The following is a 16,071-nucleotide window of genomic DNA, read 5'->3' as shown; positions in this document are numbered from 1 at the left end:
GGTTGATAAAAGGATCGTGTTCTGGTTAATTTATGGCGTGTCTGCGGTTCCACGAGCTGAGCTCCAGCGGCGCATTCGAGCAGTATCTCCGAAGAGAGGCATCAAGTAAATGAAGAAACCAATTTATCTGAGTCGAAAATGACCTGGACTTGGTTACACAGCGTCAGTGCTGAGGGGTCCAGATCGAAGCTCTCACATCAAGTCTCTTGTTTGTTGATGAAGTGAAGTGAAAGTGACGACGAATGGTGGGAGGCACGGAAGGGATGAAATCACAATAACTTGGAAATGAGCAAGACGACGTAAAGTGGAGAATTCGACCTCGGCTCTTGGTCTAAGCTGACCCTGCCCACTATCTTTTGATATCGAGACCCTGCTAAGGCTATCCCAGTTAATTAAAGCAATGCCCAATGGGCGAATAGAGACACGCGATGTCGTTGCTTATGGGGTCCGTCAACAGGGGTTCCCCGCCCTCGGCAGCTAAGTTGCTCTTCTCCAGCCGGACATCACCATCACATGAAATCCAACTGCACGTTCAACTCTCTCAACTACCCAAAGAGGCTTGACTCCCGATAGCACGCCCACTATGCGCATGAAAAAAGTCATACCGTCATAAGGCACCTCACAGAGAACGCATAAGTCAGTCTGGGGTATCAAACCAGTCATAAAGAGGCTACCTAATGCTGTCTCTCAAATGAGAGACATAACGACGCATACTCCAGTCGATGCCGAAACTACCGTCCTTTTTAACTTCCAAAGTCACTAACTATCATTCATCATAACCCCCTCATATCAATCCAGCCCAGTCCAGTCTGGTCCAGTTCCAGGCCATTGTGATGCCAGCCAGACTCAGGACAAGTGAGATTGAACCACCAGTCCTAGCAATATGGAATCATTAAATACTTTTTGTTTTCTTTTTCCTTCCCGTGCCTCCCACCAAGGTTTCCATTCGTTAAAAACATTCCTCGTTTTAAAGCAACCAATGTTGACATGCCCCCCAACGCCGTTCATCAACCAAAACTCTCCAAAGAGCATCATATCCTCTCCCTAGTAAGCAGGATCACGGACGCCACCTTTTCATCCCGAAATCAAAAGTACTAGCTTTTGTAGAGAGACTGAGAAACCAGCCTCGGCTTCGTTTGCCATGTTTCTGCACGCCGCCCTCCCAATTATCCAGCATCAACTCAACCCCCAATATCATTCATGAAATTGAAGAATCCGTAGCGTGAACCAAGTTGCTTAGGGGTAAGCTGCTTGAGTGCTTGCTCGAGGGCCCACGAAGGGAACCCAAGTGCGACCAAGGGTCGGGCTCTCGGAAGGTCCAATAGGCAGAATCTCCTCGCGCCAGCCCAGCGCACTCCAGAGACCGACGTATCTCGGTTCAGGACTGGAAAGCTGTTGGGTGATGACGGCCCAGGCTGTAACCTGCTGGGTCTTGACCAGTTCAACGATCTGAAGCCGGCGTCGCTCTCTCTCAGCTACTGTGTCTTTGACCACGCGATAGATTGCCTCCGCATTTTGCCATCCGTTTGCCTTGTTAGTCGCAGCCTCTAGCAGTGCTTTAAGAGTTTCGAATGGGAGATTAAGGAGAATTCGAGAAAGCACTGCATTTAAAGGAGTTCGTTGCTGTGAGCCGCCTGAAGCATCCGAAGCTGGCGAGACTTTGCCGTCGGTCAAAGATAGGTCGCCAAACTGGATACCAGAAATCTGCTGAGACAGACGTCCCTTGCCCTTGCCAAGATGCACGGATGTACCTCGAGCAATGGGTGGGGGTGAGAGCTTGCGGGTACTGGCATTGCTAGTCAGAGCAGTTTGTGGAAGACGAGCATAGCTCGACGTGTCGGTCACTGAAGTGTCAATCTTGAAAGTAGGGTTAGTGTTTCTTGCAATGAAAGAGACGATCTCGTTGAGAATAACTCGAGATCCATCGCCGTACTTGAACACATCATAAGACCCCTCGTCTCGGTGATCCTCCAGGGCAAACTCCAGAGCCTTCTCAACTGTCTGCCAGTTCAGAAATTGCACAGCGACCTCGCAACCGCGTCGCATGAACGGATCCCAACGGAGGAGATGACCGGCTGCAGCATACGAAAGAGCAAATTCGAAGCGGTCAATCAACTGTTTGTAATCAGCTGCAGTCTGCTTCATGCCCTCAGCAGCAGGGTCCAAGAGTGGGAATCCGTAAAGACAATGAATGGCCATATAGAACGGTGCAGAGCGAATCCACTTGCTCTTGGTCTCGAGAAGGATGGTGGGAAGAGATGGAACATTGGGATCAGGTCGTGGCTGTTTAGCGATGGCGTTTGCGAGCTCGATACTGCGAGAAAGGATCACTCGATGACCTGGAATGCGAACTGGAGGAGCTCTTTCATCCGCATATCGAAGCTCCAAAACGCAGTCAGCAAATTCGGGAGTTGAGAACTGCTGCACCAAATGACCAATCAGACCTTCAGCGCCCTCCATTGAAGGCATCATGTGCGGGGGAGGTCCGGCATTCGGCATCATTCGCGGATACTCGGGAACACCAAACATTCTACCTGGCTGGTTGGGAGACTGAGTCTCCTCTGGGGCAGGTACGCCATTTCGCGCTGGAGCTGCAGAAAACTGGTTGTAGACACTACCATCGTCAGGAGGACCTGATGCCTGTGAATCATGATAGCTGTGTGGGGTTGGGGGACCAAAATTGTTAGGGAAGAGAGGGTAAGAGTCCGGCGGTCCGTAAGCCATTGTAGGTCTTCCGTAGTTATCGAAAGTAGTGACCGGAACCTGTTCTGCGCCATACGGCATCATAGGGGGGAAGCCGTTGGCACCAGGGGCCATGTAGGGTCGACCGTCCAGACTTGTCATACCGGGAGGAGGGGCAATACCACCGGATGGAGGAGCAGGAGAGGAGCTTGTCGAACCGTGGAAAGCGCCAAAATGGATGCTGCCATTGCTGTGATGAGGCTGGTGCATAGGCGGGCCGTTAGGCAGAGGAGCACGATGACCACGCATATCACCGTTCATGTTTGGTCCCATAGGTCGAGCAGCAGGCTGAAAGGAAGGGGGCATCTGGTATCGGCCCGGTGGGACAGCAGAAGGAGGTCGGCCTTTGTTGGGCTTTGAAGGTGGATGGTTGTCTAAAGATTTTGACTTATGAGTATTTATAAGGGCCTGAAAAAAGTTTGGTTGCCTACCGGACAGAGTTTTGATGTCGGCCTTGCTTGAAACACCATTGGGCTTCTCGTTCACTTCGACTGAAACCTTGTCGACTGATCGAGCTTCAACATCGACCTGGTTCTTGGGAGTGGGCTGATCAGAATGGTCCGAGACTACGGGGTTTTTGTGGATGTTGTCGCTTTCGTTGATGGTGGTAGGATTTTCAGAACCAGATGCGGCTGCAATGAAAGAATTATGTGTAAGTAGAGGGTCTTGGGGGGCGTCTTGACAATAGGCACGTCTGAAGCACTTACAGGAAGAAACCTGGGTGTTGGTTCCATCAGAAGCGCCGTTCTTTGTTTCTTTGTGAGTGTCTGCCTTTGTTTCGGCCACCTCCTCGGCTTTGGAGGTCGAGGTCGAAGTTCCACTAGCAATTGTGCTTGGAGCCGTAGCCGCAGGATCATCCTTCTTAGCCTCATCAGACACGTTACCATTTACATGCTTCACCTCAATGGGGGAGCGCACATCCGGTTCCAGGATCGTGGTGGAGGCAACAGTCGAAGAAAGAGGGACAGCATTGGCACGAGCAGCAGCAGAAGCGGCCTGACGCTTCACATAAGGCAGTGGGATAGCAGGCAGGACAGGCTTGGAGGACTGAGAGAGCTTACTCCCGCCGTTTCGGCGAGTCTTCATGTTGCCGTTTTGGGGCGCCATTTCATGGACGAGATCGTTGACGGTTCGGCGGGGAAGGTATCGGCGGGCGATCAGCTAGCCAGCGCCAGGCCTCAACAGAGGATTCGGAGGGAGGGGGGCTCTACGGATCTAGAGGAAGAGGCATGGAGAGCAGACGTCTTCGTTATGACTGAAGTGCCCTTTTGTCGATTCTGGGCCGAAGGGTAAGGTAGTTGGCCGTGGATCGGAGGCGAACTGGCGATGCACTAGAAATGAGGGTCCAGGTGCAGCTGTTTGTGCGGAGAGGAAGAGCTCAAGTAGGAGCGGATTTCGATGACAGGTGTGTATCGTAAGGAGGGTGAATTAAGGAATGAAAGGCAGCAAACCACAGGATTTAGAGGAGATAGGGTGCTGTAGGAGGAGATGGATAGGGAGAATTATGCTGGGAGAATTTCACCAACCTGGAAACCCGGATGATGATGATGTCGAGGAGGTGCTTCCAACGGCTTCCAAGCGATGGAGACGAGTCGCAAGTTAACAAAAATTGGGGCTTTCGTCACAATTTTTCTTGTAGGTAGACCTTAGGGAGTAAGAAAACATGAGACCTAAGTTAGGGATGACAAGATAAACTGCACACAAGGTATCCTAAGCTCATACTAAGTTCATACTAAGTTACCTAAGTCTTTTTGTCACTTAGGCTCAAGGTCTCGGGTTTTATTTTCTCCCCCAGGTAGACCAGACCAAACCTCAGACCTCCCCGCCGTGCCGTAGGTGCCCGCGTTAGGACTTGCGCTAAACTTCAGGGGCTTGGAGTGGGCTAGCGCAACCAACAATACTCCTGCCCGCCAACAAATAGAGGTTGAGCTTCTGCGGCGAACAGTCATCAGCCGGCTTCCGACATTTAACTCTGATTGCATGGAGCCGTGTTTGAGGGTTACAATAGGCCGGGCTTCTTGTTTGTTTACGGAAGCTTATGCCAGTTGCCTATCAAAATCACGGCTGCCTGCTTGTTCCCGTTTGACTTTACGTGCCGCCTCAACTCATTCTCGCGGACGGGTACGCACTTGATACAAAGGAGCATTGTTGCATATTGATCTACCTGTTTGATGTATTTGAGTCTCTACCCGATAAATCACAACCACTACAGGCAAATGAGCTGATGACAATCAAACTGAACCCCATCAAGTAAACGCTCATTGAATGCCCTGAAACGCCAGATCAAGACGCGAGTCCTGGTGTCTGGCTTGTTAACCTATTGCGCCCGCCAGTCCGCCCGTAATAGAACAAAAACTAGAATTAAAAGAACATGAAGCGCTTCCCGAATACAACTCTCCCCAATCATTCCTCTCCACTAACAAGTCTAGCGACAAGAACGTAGAGGAAGAAAGCCGCACCAGCGACAAGAAGTTTGTTGCGATAGATCCATCCTGTGCTGGCATCTCTTTGTTGGTTGACCACATCAACAACCGCTTGTGTTTGATGACCGCTAGTCCCTGAAATACCAAGCTGAGGTCGACAGGATCCGCTGTTATCAGCGTCTAATCGTGTACCACTGACGGGGTCAACCTTGTTCTTGGTCATCCACTCCCAATTCTCAGCATCCACCTCTGGCCACTCTGTTCGGAACTTGGCGCCACCATCACCAGCCTTGATGTTGCCCCTCTGGACAGGACCCGTCTTGCTATGTGTGCCATTACCAGTCGAGTTCCACCAGCGTGATCGAGCAGCGAGGGAGCGTCGTTCCGCGGCGGTGCTGGAAACGGAACCGGTTGTCATCTCTTCACTTGTCATGAATGACAGAAGGCCGATTAGGATAGTTGAGACTTCCCATGCGGGATTGAATGACTTCGGGTGGAAATCGGAGATAGACAGACATAGTCGCGACGAAGGCTGGAATCGACCGGACGGGGTGTGCATGCGAATGGCGGGAGGAGCAAAAGGATAGTTTGGGGGGAACATGAGAGTTCCCCAATACTGGCCGCCATGATAAGGTGTGTCCTCAGGTCCGGTAATGATGTAGTGCCATCTAAGTTGTGTTAGCAAAGTCAACTCGCGACCAATTGTTGGGCGTGACGTAACGTACTCCAGAATGTTAGACTCGGATGGATGAGCGACAATGTAAGGAGGAGGGTTCTCTGAGATGGTTTTGTATTCGCGTGTCAACTGTCCAATAATTAGTATTGCACATTCAAGTGGTGGGAGTAGAAGTGCATACACGCTTGGTGGCGCCTTTGCTAGCCATGCTGACTGACGTTGGATTAGAAGTTGACAAAGAGAACGGGACAGATTGCGGGTCGCGTGAGTAGAGTCGAGGCTGAAGTGATTATCGAATCAAAGGAAAGTAACGAGTATTTACGAAACTCGGGTGAAGTGAAAGAGAAAGGTGTCTCTAAAAACTCAAAAGCAGCGATATCTTATGCTTGGGCGCAAATGAAGAGTGTATAAGTTGAGATGAATGGAGAGGAACGCAGGAGGAGGCACCCTTTGCCAGGCACAGCGATCCCGCTAGGTCCGGCTAGTTTGTGGCTGTGTATCACATGCATCCTATGACGAAGTTGAAGCGCCACGACTTTGAGCCACAGGTCTCAGGTCCACACCTAAGGTAGGTAGTTAGGTGCGGGAGCTCGGGAAGTACGTACCGGCGATTAATTGGAAGCTGGGCTGTCAGGGTCCAGTCGGTGGTCCGATACTCTTTAAATCGACATCGTGAGGCTATTGCAAGCAAAAACTCGGCCCTTGAGCTACCAAAAATGGCTGCAATTCCTGGGTCAACCGGGGGTCCGGTAATTCCATCCAACCACTGAGATATAAGAATCAATCATCTAACTTGAATCAGTCCATGGACCCCTTTAACAAGCTTCATTCCGACACCGGTTCGCTGTTGCATGAAGCAGAATCGAAGCCCGAATACCAAAAAGAACAAGATGAAGCCAAGCAACGGCGTCTGGCTCAGGTGGTATGTTCCCTTACCGATCAGAGCTTCAGATCATAAGCTAATGTTATGTAGATTGGTGACCAGCAACTGGCGCCCATGACGATCAACGAGCTTCGAATCCACGGTGCGGTCAACACACGAACAAACTTCCTCGATCCCATTTTCCAACCCCTCATTACCGATGCCTCGAACGCAAGCTCGACTGTTGGCGATGTCATCAACAGTCTTCGTATCGCAAGCAACAAGCTTGATGGTCTACGTATGGTTTCCAGTAGCTCTCACCGCAACACCAAATTAACTGATCTATAGAAATATTCCAACCTCAACCCGAAGTCTACCTGACCTCTGCCCAACAGACCGATCCCTCTACCTCCCCCACCGATGTGAACGTCGATATCCGAGTTAAGGAACTGTCTCGATTCAAGCTCCAAACTGGTACCGATGTCGGCAATGGAGAGGGTTCAGCTTATGGTTCGCTATTATGGCGAAACATGTTTGGTGGTGCTGAGATGTTGACGCTTAATGCAAAGGCTGGCACACGTACACGCTCAGCTTATAGCGCCACCCTTACCGCACCTGTCAAGAGTAACCCCGACATGAGGTTATCGCTTGAGGGTGTGGCCTCAGCCGCCGAAAAACCATGGGCTTCTCATGAGGAGGTGCTCAAAGGCGGTACACTGCGATTTTCGTGGCTTAATCAACAACGCGACACACAGTCCGTTGAGTATTCAGGCATCTGGAGGCAGATTACTGGTTTGGCCGAAAACGCCAGTCCAACAGTCCGTGCAGATGCTGGTGACTCTATCAAGAGCTCTGTCAAACACACATTCTACAGGGAAAGGCGTGATAACCCCCAGCTTCCTCAAAGCGGGTACATGCTCCGATCTGGACTTGAAGTAGCTGGTCTTGGTCCTCTTGCTGGTGATGTTGCCTTTTCCAAGGGCGAGGTCGAAGTCGGCGGTGCCATCCCAATTCCTTTGCCAGGCATTCGTGAGCGAACAGGAATCTCCATTGGTGGTGGATTGAGACTTGGTTTGCTTTGCCCGTTGCCTCTTGGTTATGAGTTTGCTGGAAAACTTCGACCTACTCGAATCAACGATCGCTTCCAACTTGGAGGACCAACAGATGTTCGAGGTTTCAAGCTCGGAGGTCTTGGTCCACATGATGGTTCTGATTCTGTCGGGGGCGACGTCTTTGCTGCTGGTAGTGTCAACATGCTTCTTCCAGTTCCTTACAAGAGACCCGATTCCGGTCTACGATTCCAGCTCTTTGCTAATGGTGGTCGTCTCGTTGCTCTCAAGGACAGCAAGAAGTCCTCCAGCAGTGGTTCCACGCAGGAGCTGTCCGGAACAGCTGTCCGAAATGGGATGGTGAACGCAGTTGGTGAGCTCTTCAACGGTGTTCCCAGTGTTGCGGCCGGTGTTGGTCTTGTGTATGCTCATCCTGTTGCCCGCTTCGAGCTCAATTTCAGTCTGCCTTTGGCTCTGAGGAAAGGAGAGGCTTCAACGAAGGGGCTGCAGGTCGGCGTTGGAATCAACTTTCTGTAAAAAAAAAAAGCATAGATATCCTTATGACGAAATACCACTCTCATGTTTCAATTCTGCATCTCAAATGCCCAACTATTGTTGTTCTTGAGGACTAGCAATGAATTGCTCTTGTAGTTCTTTGTGACATTTCGGTGAATAGCTCACAATGGCCCCTATAAATCAGAACACCTCCATTAACATACTGCTTTTTCAAGCAACACCTGATCATCTCGTAATTTCTATGTTGACCACTATTCTTACACTTCTCTCTCCTAGATCTAACTCTTAATACTCAGTATCTTTCAGGGTATTTACTTAGCTTCATCAGCTCTTCATCACCATTCCTCTCTTATTCTTCTCTTACATATTCCTACATTACATCGCCCAGAATGCCTTCCCAGTCTCAGCAACTACGCCAGAATCGCGAGAAAATGCCAGTACCTAACGTCACCAGAGAACAGCTGCAATTTCCGCTGGAGATCGCTGGTGTCTTGAACACTTCAGGACCGCCTTAAACAAGCTTACGCATGACGTGGAAAAGCCTGCCGTCCAGAAGCCACTAGAATTGCGCCCGATTGACTGCGCATACGGCACTTCTTCCAGCTCGCGATGTCTCTCTTGCAATATCGGTGGAGGGGATTGCGACATGTAAGCCCTTTACTCTTGACCTCTTCGTAGTGGAATACAACCTGATCAGGGTTCATGAACTTCTCGCCGGCAATGCTTCTGATGTCCATAAGCTCACTCAGCATGTCTAGAGGCTCCTGGACTTTGAGAAGGATGATCCTGCTAGAGAGGAAGCCATGATTATGAATTGATTGATTGATTGATTATTGAACGGGCCAGTAATATATAGCCAAGCAAAGCTAAGAAAAAAGGAGGGTATATATATATTTGTTGCCGTCAGCCTTGTACGAGGCCATCACGCTTTAACTTTCTAATCGGAGGCTTAAACAGTGAAGCCTCTATAGTAGGCCAGCATCACAGAGGTCAAAATCAGAGAAGGTTTATCTGCCGTCGTGGCGCAATTGCATGCCTTGACCAAGCAGTATAAATACCGCCTGCAGGTCACTGGGTATATATGGGAAGGATACCAAGTTTAATATTTATTTTCCCCATAATCAAATTAAGCTCCGGTTTCAGATACCGCCATCCAATAAGATCAACATATCGAAACCAGGAACTGCTCGGGATAGACCGGAGCGAGGCCGATATCGTTGACCGGTGAAGGATCTCCGGCAAATAACCGACCAGTATTTCGAGCTTTTTCCGTTTGACCAGTGCTTCCGGAGTCTAAAGTTGGTTGAGCCGTTAAAATCTAGTAACCGAGAGCGACGAGACAAGTAGCTGGCCTTCTCTCCGATTGTTTAAAAACCCTTTTGCAATTGCGCAACATCTCCGGCCCCCTACCCCCGAAGAATCCTCCAGCGACCACCTTCAGTCGAGCCGAGTCGATTCAATTGGCTTGCCCCAGCTTTCGGAATAGCGTTTCGCCAGCCAGCCATCTGCCCATCATGCTTCGAACCGTCACGGGACGCGCTGCCACCTCGGGTCTTATGAAGTCAGCTCTGCCTCGGGTCTCCCAAGCAGCTGCGTCCACATGCTCGCTTGCCCCGCAACTGCGACTTCAGAACAAGACTCGGGTTGCTGGTCTTCAACTCTCCAGAGCTATTCACAGCACTTCAGTCAGAATGTCTCAGACGCGAACAGAGAGCGATGCCTTTGGCGAGATCCAGGTCCCCGCCGACCGATACTGGGGAGCCCAGACGGAACGATCTCTCGAGAACTTCCGCATCAACCAGCCCCAGGATCGCATGCCTCCACCCATTGTCAAGGCATTTGGTATCCTGAAGGGTGCTGCCGCCACTGTCAACATGCGATATGGCCTTGGTGAGTAGCAATTGAATTCATATAGAGCTGTTTGGTGGTAATGTCTTGTTTTCCACTCTTACGCTTAGAGGGTATGACTTGTACCCTTCGGTGGGGTAGAACTTGCACATCAAACCGTTTAACCTCAACGGAGACAGACACTGTCTAATATAAGTACCAAAACGCTAATTGTTACTTTCGCAGACCCCAAGATTGGTGCTGCTATTCAACAGGCCGCCAAGGAGGTCGCTGATGGCAAACTCATCGACCACTTCCCTCTTGTCGTTTGGCAGACGGGCTCCGGCACTCAGTCCAACATGAACGCAAACGAGGTCATTTCCAACCGAGCCATCGAGATCCTCGGCGGAACTATGGGTAGCAAGAAGCCCGTCCACCCCAACGACCACGTTAACCGTAGTGCCTCTTCCAACGACACCTTCCCTACTGTTATGCATATTGCTGCTGTCCTCGATCTTGAGGGCGAGCTCTTGCCTGCCCTCCACAGCCTCCGTGCTGCCCTGCAGAAGAAGGTCGATGAGTTTGAGGCCAAGAAGATTATCAAGATCGGACGTACCCATCTCCAGGACGCTACACCTTTGACTCTCGCCCAAGAGTTCTCTGGTTACGTCGCTCAACTCGACTTTGGCATCAAGCGTGTAGAGAGCTCTCTCCCTGACTTGCGTCTGCTCGCCCAGGGCGGCACCGCCGTTGGCACCGGCATCAACACTTTCCAGGGCTTCGCTGAGGCTATTGCTGAGGAGGTCACCAAAATGACTGGCACTGAGTTCAAGACTGCCCCTAACAAGTTTGAGGCTCTGGCTGCCCATGACGCTATTGTCCAGGCCCACGGCTCTCTTAACACCCTTGCTGCCTCTCTCACCAAGATCGCTCAGGATATTCGATACCTCGGCAGTGGCCCTCGCTGTGGCCTTGGTGAGCTTAACCTCCCCGAAAACGAGCCTGGCAGCAGCATCATGCCTGGAAAGGTTAACCCCACGCAATGTGAGGCTTTGACCATGGTCTGTGCCCAGGTTATGGGCAATCACGTTGCGACCACTATTGGTGGCATGAATGGCCAGTTCGAGCTTAACGTTTACAAGCCTCTGGTCATCCGCAACCTCCTGCACAGCTCCCGCCTTCTGACTGATGGCATGCGCTCTTTCGAGAAGAACCTAGTTGCTGGTCTTGCTGCTAACGAGGAGAAGATTGCCAGCATCATGAAGGAGTCGTAAGTTTCTATTCATCACAGACACGAAATAAGTACTGACCTGGTTTATAGGCTCATGCTCGTCACTTGCCTGAACCCCAAAATCGGTTACGACATGGCCAGCAAGGTCGCCAAGAATGCTCACAAGAAGGGTCTGACCCTCAAGCAGAGTGCTCTCGAGCTCCAGGCTTTGACTGAGGAGGAGTTTGATACTCTTGTCAAGCCTGAGCTAATGGTTGGCCCCAGCCCCTACAAGGGGTGAAAATTGCTCTAAAACAGAATCGTGATGCCATGTATCAATATTATAAAAGCGCTCGCTCATAGATCATTTTTCGAATAAAACATTGTAAAATATGAATAACGGAATTTGAACTACCATCAAAGATGGTGTGTAAGCTTGACCCTGTTCTATTTTATCCTTGCCCATCAGGACGTATTGAAGTGTCGAGGAGAAATCCTTGGGTATGAGAGAAATGCCAGATAGAGGTGTATGATGACAGTTATTCCTTACGTTGTGCTAGCATAATATCGTTACAAGTCATGTATGGCTACTAGATTGGCTCACTTACTTATTCATGAGTAAGTAAATTACATATTGGTACTACTAAGGCTGTTTCTCAAGTATTGAATGCAGTATTTGCTGGCATGTCACCACTTTATCCCGGGAAAGACAAAAAGCGATGCTTGTTCGGATGTCTCCAACAGACGTGATTCGACCACCGAATAGCTAATTATTCCAGCCTTTTCTAGGAGATCGCAGGTAATCATTCCCTAAAGCTTCAGTGTCCAAGCCTTTGGCTCAGGAACCGATGGCAAACACTCCAGCATCAGTTCTCGCCGGGTGATAAAGACTTCGGAGATGTGGCTCTCTTCGGGCAGTGCTATAGCCCGTTGCGGTTTGGAAGGGTCATTCCTCGTGAGAGTGCAGAACCCATCCCGTAGAGTGTCTTGTTCCAGCATGCCAGCAACCACAGCCGCTGCCTCGGTGGGATTGTTGCTTATCTTGTATCGCATTGCTTCAACCTTGAGCCCCTACCGTACAAATCAGATCAACGCTATAACTTAGCTCAATCTGGCGTTTTAAACTCACATTTAGCTCAGGGTGAGTTTATAGCAGATACTCAACATCTTGTTCAGCTCTTCTGACTAGAAACACTTCTGAGATAGATTCGGCGTTAACTACCTCTAGGTTAGCTAGATGTTTCATGATGAGAAACAAAACACGTTCTCATCAAGTTTCACTTATATATATGCATATATACTTGCTGCTTCTATATTATATTAAATATCTTATTAAAATGCAATTTTTCAAGTTTAGTGTTTCTATATCGCCTATTATGATATCTTGTGGAAGCATTGAGCTAATAAGTTATGTTCTGGTTCTTAGAATATTGTTAAAACATGGTTACAGTTCTCCCGGTCCATTTATGCAAGCCAGAAAATGATAGAAACCTAGAATTTTTTTTAAGGAAGTCTGTCAATAGGCCCGCTAGTTGAGGGGATTGACAAGATGCTTTGGTGCCATTGTCATGTCTTCTTCACCTGATCAAAGCCCTGGGGGTCTTTGGAACTCCACCATTCGGGCTGATGGGGACTTCAGTCGCGCAGGCACAAAATTCGAAATCAGCAAATCGACGACAGAGATGGCCTTGATATAAAGAACGTGCTCTGGGACGACTTGACGGTGCGGCCCGTCATTGGAAATCGGCTCAAAGGTCTTTTCACTTATTTCTCAGAAACCCGTTGGGTTGGCCCTTGTATTTCCATCAATCAACTGTCTGTCTTTCTACGCACTGTAACGCGCTATGTTGGGTTTCTGTCGATTTATCACGGATAACACAACATGTCCATATAAGTCTCCGAAGGATTCAACGCGGAAACTTTTCAAGCAGCCAAAATACCATGACGGCACACGCATTCACACTGAGCACATTCTGCAGTAAGCACACACGCGGCCAATGGCTTACGGACCAACATTATCCGGTCAGCCTCCTACCCCTGCATCGTCCACCTGCATGTCAATCACAGCGTAAGACAAAGACGTATCGAAATGTTTAAAATCTTATGGCTTGACACTAGGATGCGCAGCTTGCGCGTTGAGCACATTGGAGCACATTTACGATGCGGAGCGGACTTTATAGTGGACCTCACTCACTAATGATCGACCAAGCCCTTGCTTGGGCAACGTTGGGTTTGCAGGGACCGTTTAATCGTGTAAGATTTGAGGGTCTTTTTCATCTTACGGTCTCGCTTTCGGATTCGTGGCGCGTGGTGTGAGGTGTAATTAGACGAATGGGTCTGGACATTCCGCTGCATCATGGGTTCAGTCAGAGATTGAGGTTGAGATGGCAGAATGGTTGTGAAGTTTCGGACGAAGATTTGAGGTTGTATTTGCTTTGTAGAGCCGATTGAGATCGAATATAAACTCTCAGCGTAGCATGCAGAGAGAGTTTGCGGGCAGAAGTTGAGCGCCAAGGTAACAATGGGCTGGAAATGAGACATGATCGTCAAGCGTGATCGGATCTCGATTGTACCGATCGGAATAGAATTATCTAGAAATGACTTCTATTACGACTTGAACATGCATCAAGGTACCCAGGGCTGGGCAAGCCATGTTTGCTCAATTTGGGCATGTCAACGAGATGAATCTCAGATTAAATAGGCTTGTTTGCGACTGAATGCTCCTAGCACAAGTTGCATTGTTGAAAGAACTTGCTCATGCTCCCCTGTCACTAGCCATAAGAAGCAAAAAAACACCAAATTTTCAACATTCACTAGAAAGCAAGAAAACCCTGCTTGATATACGCGTAGGTTCGATTGCAACAGAAGAAGCAGCCATCACTGCTGAGGTCTCATCAAGGATCGTAACCCCCACAATGGTAACAAAGGGGTCAAAATTGACTCAGCCTTTGACATTTCAAGCTGACTAGCGGGCCGTGTGGACGGGGGTACGGACGGGTTGTCGGGTCCTTGGAAGACCCCGATAGAAATGGAGTAAGCTCACGCTACCACTAACAACGAACATTAGCCGTGCGTTGGTGTTTTCTTGATGGATCTAATTCAAGAGTAAGAATACTGGTGCTGACGGCCAAGCTTTATGAGAATTACCCATGATGTCGGATCGAGAAGGGGGGGAAAAAAAGGCTCAGATAAAAGGGAGTGTATTTTCCGATACAGAACTCGAATACGTGAGACTGTCACCACCAACATATTGCACATTGTCCAATCAGAGGCGTCTGACCGGAGGATCTTCCATCCGCTGTAACGTGAGTAATTGGCTATCGGCCGACGGGTTTTAGCAACGACCCGAATGATGAATACACGGTTTCGCAACCTGTTTTGAAGTTGGGATACGGAAACAAAGTTTTTTATCTTTGCGGAGAAGATCGGAGAGATCTGTCCTTGTTGGAAATAACAGTTTCTGATCACTGGTCCTTGCAAGGGGAGACGATATTATCATCAGTTAGATCTTGTAGGGCTCTTGGTGGATAAATAAGCGCGACAAATAGGGTTTGATGCAGCGTGGTAGAAGATGAGATTAGCTGTGTTAGTCGAGATAGAGTTCTCCGGCGTCTTGTTTCAGGAAAAGGTCGAATGCGAATACTCAAGAACCAATACTGAACGTTTGAAGATCACCAGAGAGTGAGTCGAATTCTCATGGTTGTGGCTGATGTGAGCCTCTAACGCAATGTTAAATCATAGTGGTTCACAGCTGCACTACCAGTCAGAATCATTTGAATGCGAGCAATACGACGAATTACATGACATCCAGGGGTACGAGCACTAAGCACGCGGAGTTAGTAGTGGGGCATGTATGCAATTCGCTCCCATTCCCGGGATCCTCGTTCGCTTAAATGGCCTGGAGTGTCGGAGTTTGGAGGCACCCGTTATCCGCCAAGAATTGTCTCTCACGCTGTAAACAGGCACTGTAATGGATGTTTTGACTCAACAGCGCACCCCTCTATGATTGCCTAAATAGTCATTGCGTATCGGGTCGGGTTGTTGGTATTGTGCGAAAGGGCAAATTGTTTCTTAATGCCGGAGAGATGAAGAGGCGCAGTGGATAAGAGCTGCGGACTTTGTGACAGCGTTGACACGTTGACGAGTATGATCAACCGTTGCGGACTGAAAACTGGGAATATCATGGCGATATCTAGGTTGAGTCAGTTTGAGTTTGAAAGCGAAGAAAAGAGAAAGAGTTAAATACAGCAGTCACTAGAGAGCGAGCGAGGTAGGTAGGTACTTGGAGCGGCCGCCAGTAAATCGTTGACAGCCAGTAACCAACCCGGCCCTGGGCAGTGAGAAACAACCCCTACAGAGGCTTGCAGCCGCACCCGCTTGCACTTCCAAAAGCTGCGCTAGAACTGCCTACCTGAGGTAGCTGGGTGTGCACACCCCTTGTCGTCTACCCTTCAGTTTCGGGCCTAGTCGACAGGTGGACCTCTGCTTGGACGATCCACGCGAGTTTATCTCCATCCTCTGTTCTGTTAGGTTAGCTTACCGACGGAGGACATGACGAACTGAGAGAGTGAGAGCTCCTTCATATTTTACATATTCTCCTGACCTCCCTCCTGTTTTGTTTTGTTTTGCCTTGCGCTGTCCAGGGTCCTCTTTGTTACACGCCTCTTTTAAGGGACTGCTGCTTACTTCCTTGTGATCGGCTGTCTATTCATTGTCGATCCTTAATACCTACCTTTTATTAATACCTTTTCTTTTCTTGTTGTTTT

At 49.3% G+C, this 16,071-nt stretch overlaps 4 protein-coding genes across 4 annotated transcripts; 2 read left to right on the top strand and 2 right to left on the bottom strand.

Moving 5' to 3' along the window:
• Nucleotides 1–1,236: 1,236 nt before the first annotated feature.
• On the bottom strand, nucleotides 1,237–3,849 carry J7337_008205 (uncharacterized protein; the record flags this gene model as incomplete). The annotated part of the gene is made up of 1 exon (XM_044825828.1): nucleotides 1,237–3,849. One exon carries the CDS (start codon nucleotides 3,847–3,849, stop codon nucleotides 1,237–1,239), a length of 2,613 nt encoding a protein of 870 aa, XP_044678745.1.
• A 1,296-nt stretch (nucleotides 3,850–5,145) lies between these two features.
• J7337_008204 (uncharacterized protein) lies at nucleotides 5,146–6,049 on the bottom strand (the record flags this gene model as incomplete). The annotated part of the gene is made up of 3 exons (XM_044825827.1): nucleotides 5,146–5,833; nucleotides 5,891–5,970; nucleotides 6,023–6,049. The coding sequence occupies 3 exons, from the start codon at nucleotides 6,047–6,049 to the stop codon at nucleotides 5,146–5,148; spliced, it is 795 nt and encodes a 264-aa protein (XP_044678744.1).
• Nucleotides 6,050–6,557: 508 nt separating this feature from the next.
• On the top strand, nucleotides 6,558–8,289 carry J7337_008203 (uncharacterized protein; the record flags this gene model as incomplete). The annotated part of the gene is made up of 4 exons (XM_044825826.1): nucleotides 6,558–6,590; nucleotides 6,644–6,763; nucleotides 6,815–7,001; nucleotides 7,052–8,289. 4 exons carry the CDS (start codon nucleotides 6,558–6,560, stop codon nucleotides 8,287–8,289), a joined length of 1,578 nt encoding a protein of 525 aa, XP_044678743.1.
• A 1,493-nt stretch (nucleotides 8,290–9,782) lies between these two features.
• Nucleotides 9,783–11,606, top strand: J7337_008202 (uncharacterized protein; the record flags this gene model as incomplete). The annotated part of the gene is made up of 3 exons (XM_044825825.1): nucleotides 9,783–10,158; nucleotides 10,342–11,365; nucleotides 11,417–11,606. 3 exons carry the CDS (start codon nucleotides 9,783–9,785, stop codon nucleotides 11,604–11,606), a joined length of 1,590 nt encoding a protein of 529 aa, XP_044678742.1.
• Nucleotides 11,607–16,071: the final 4,465 nt, after the last annotated feature.

The sequence above is a fragment of the Fusarium musae genome, chromosome 6 (genome assembly GCF_019915245.1).
Source record: "Fusarium musae strain F31 chromosome 6, whole genome shotgun sequence".
Taxonomy (NCBI): Eukaryota; Fungi; Ascomycota; class Sordariomycetes; order Hypocreales; family Nectriaceae; genus Fusarium; species Fusarium musae.
The sequence above is the reverse complement of the archived record's forward strand: the minus strand, read 5'-3'. Positions and strand labels throughout refer to the sequence as shown.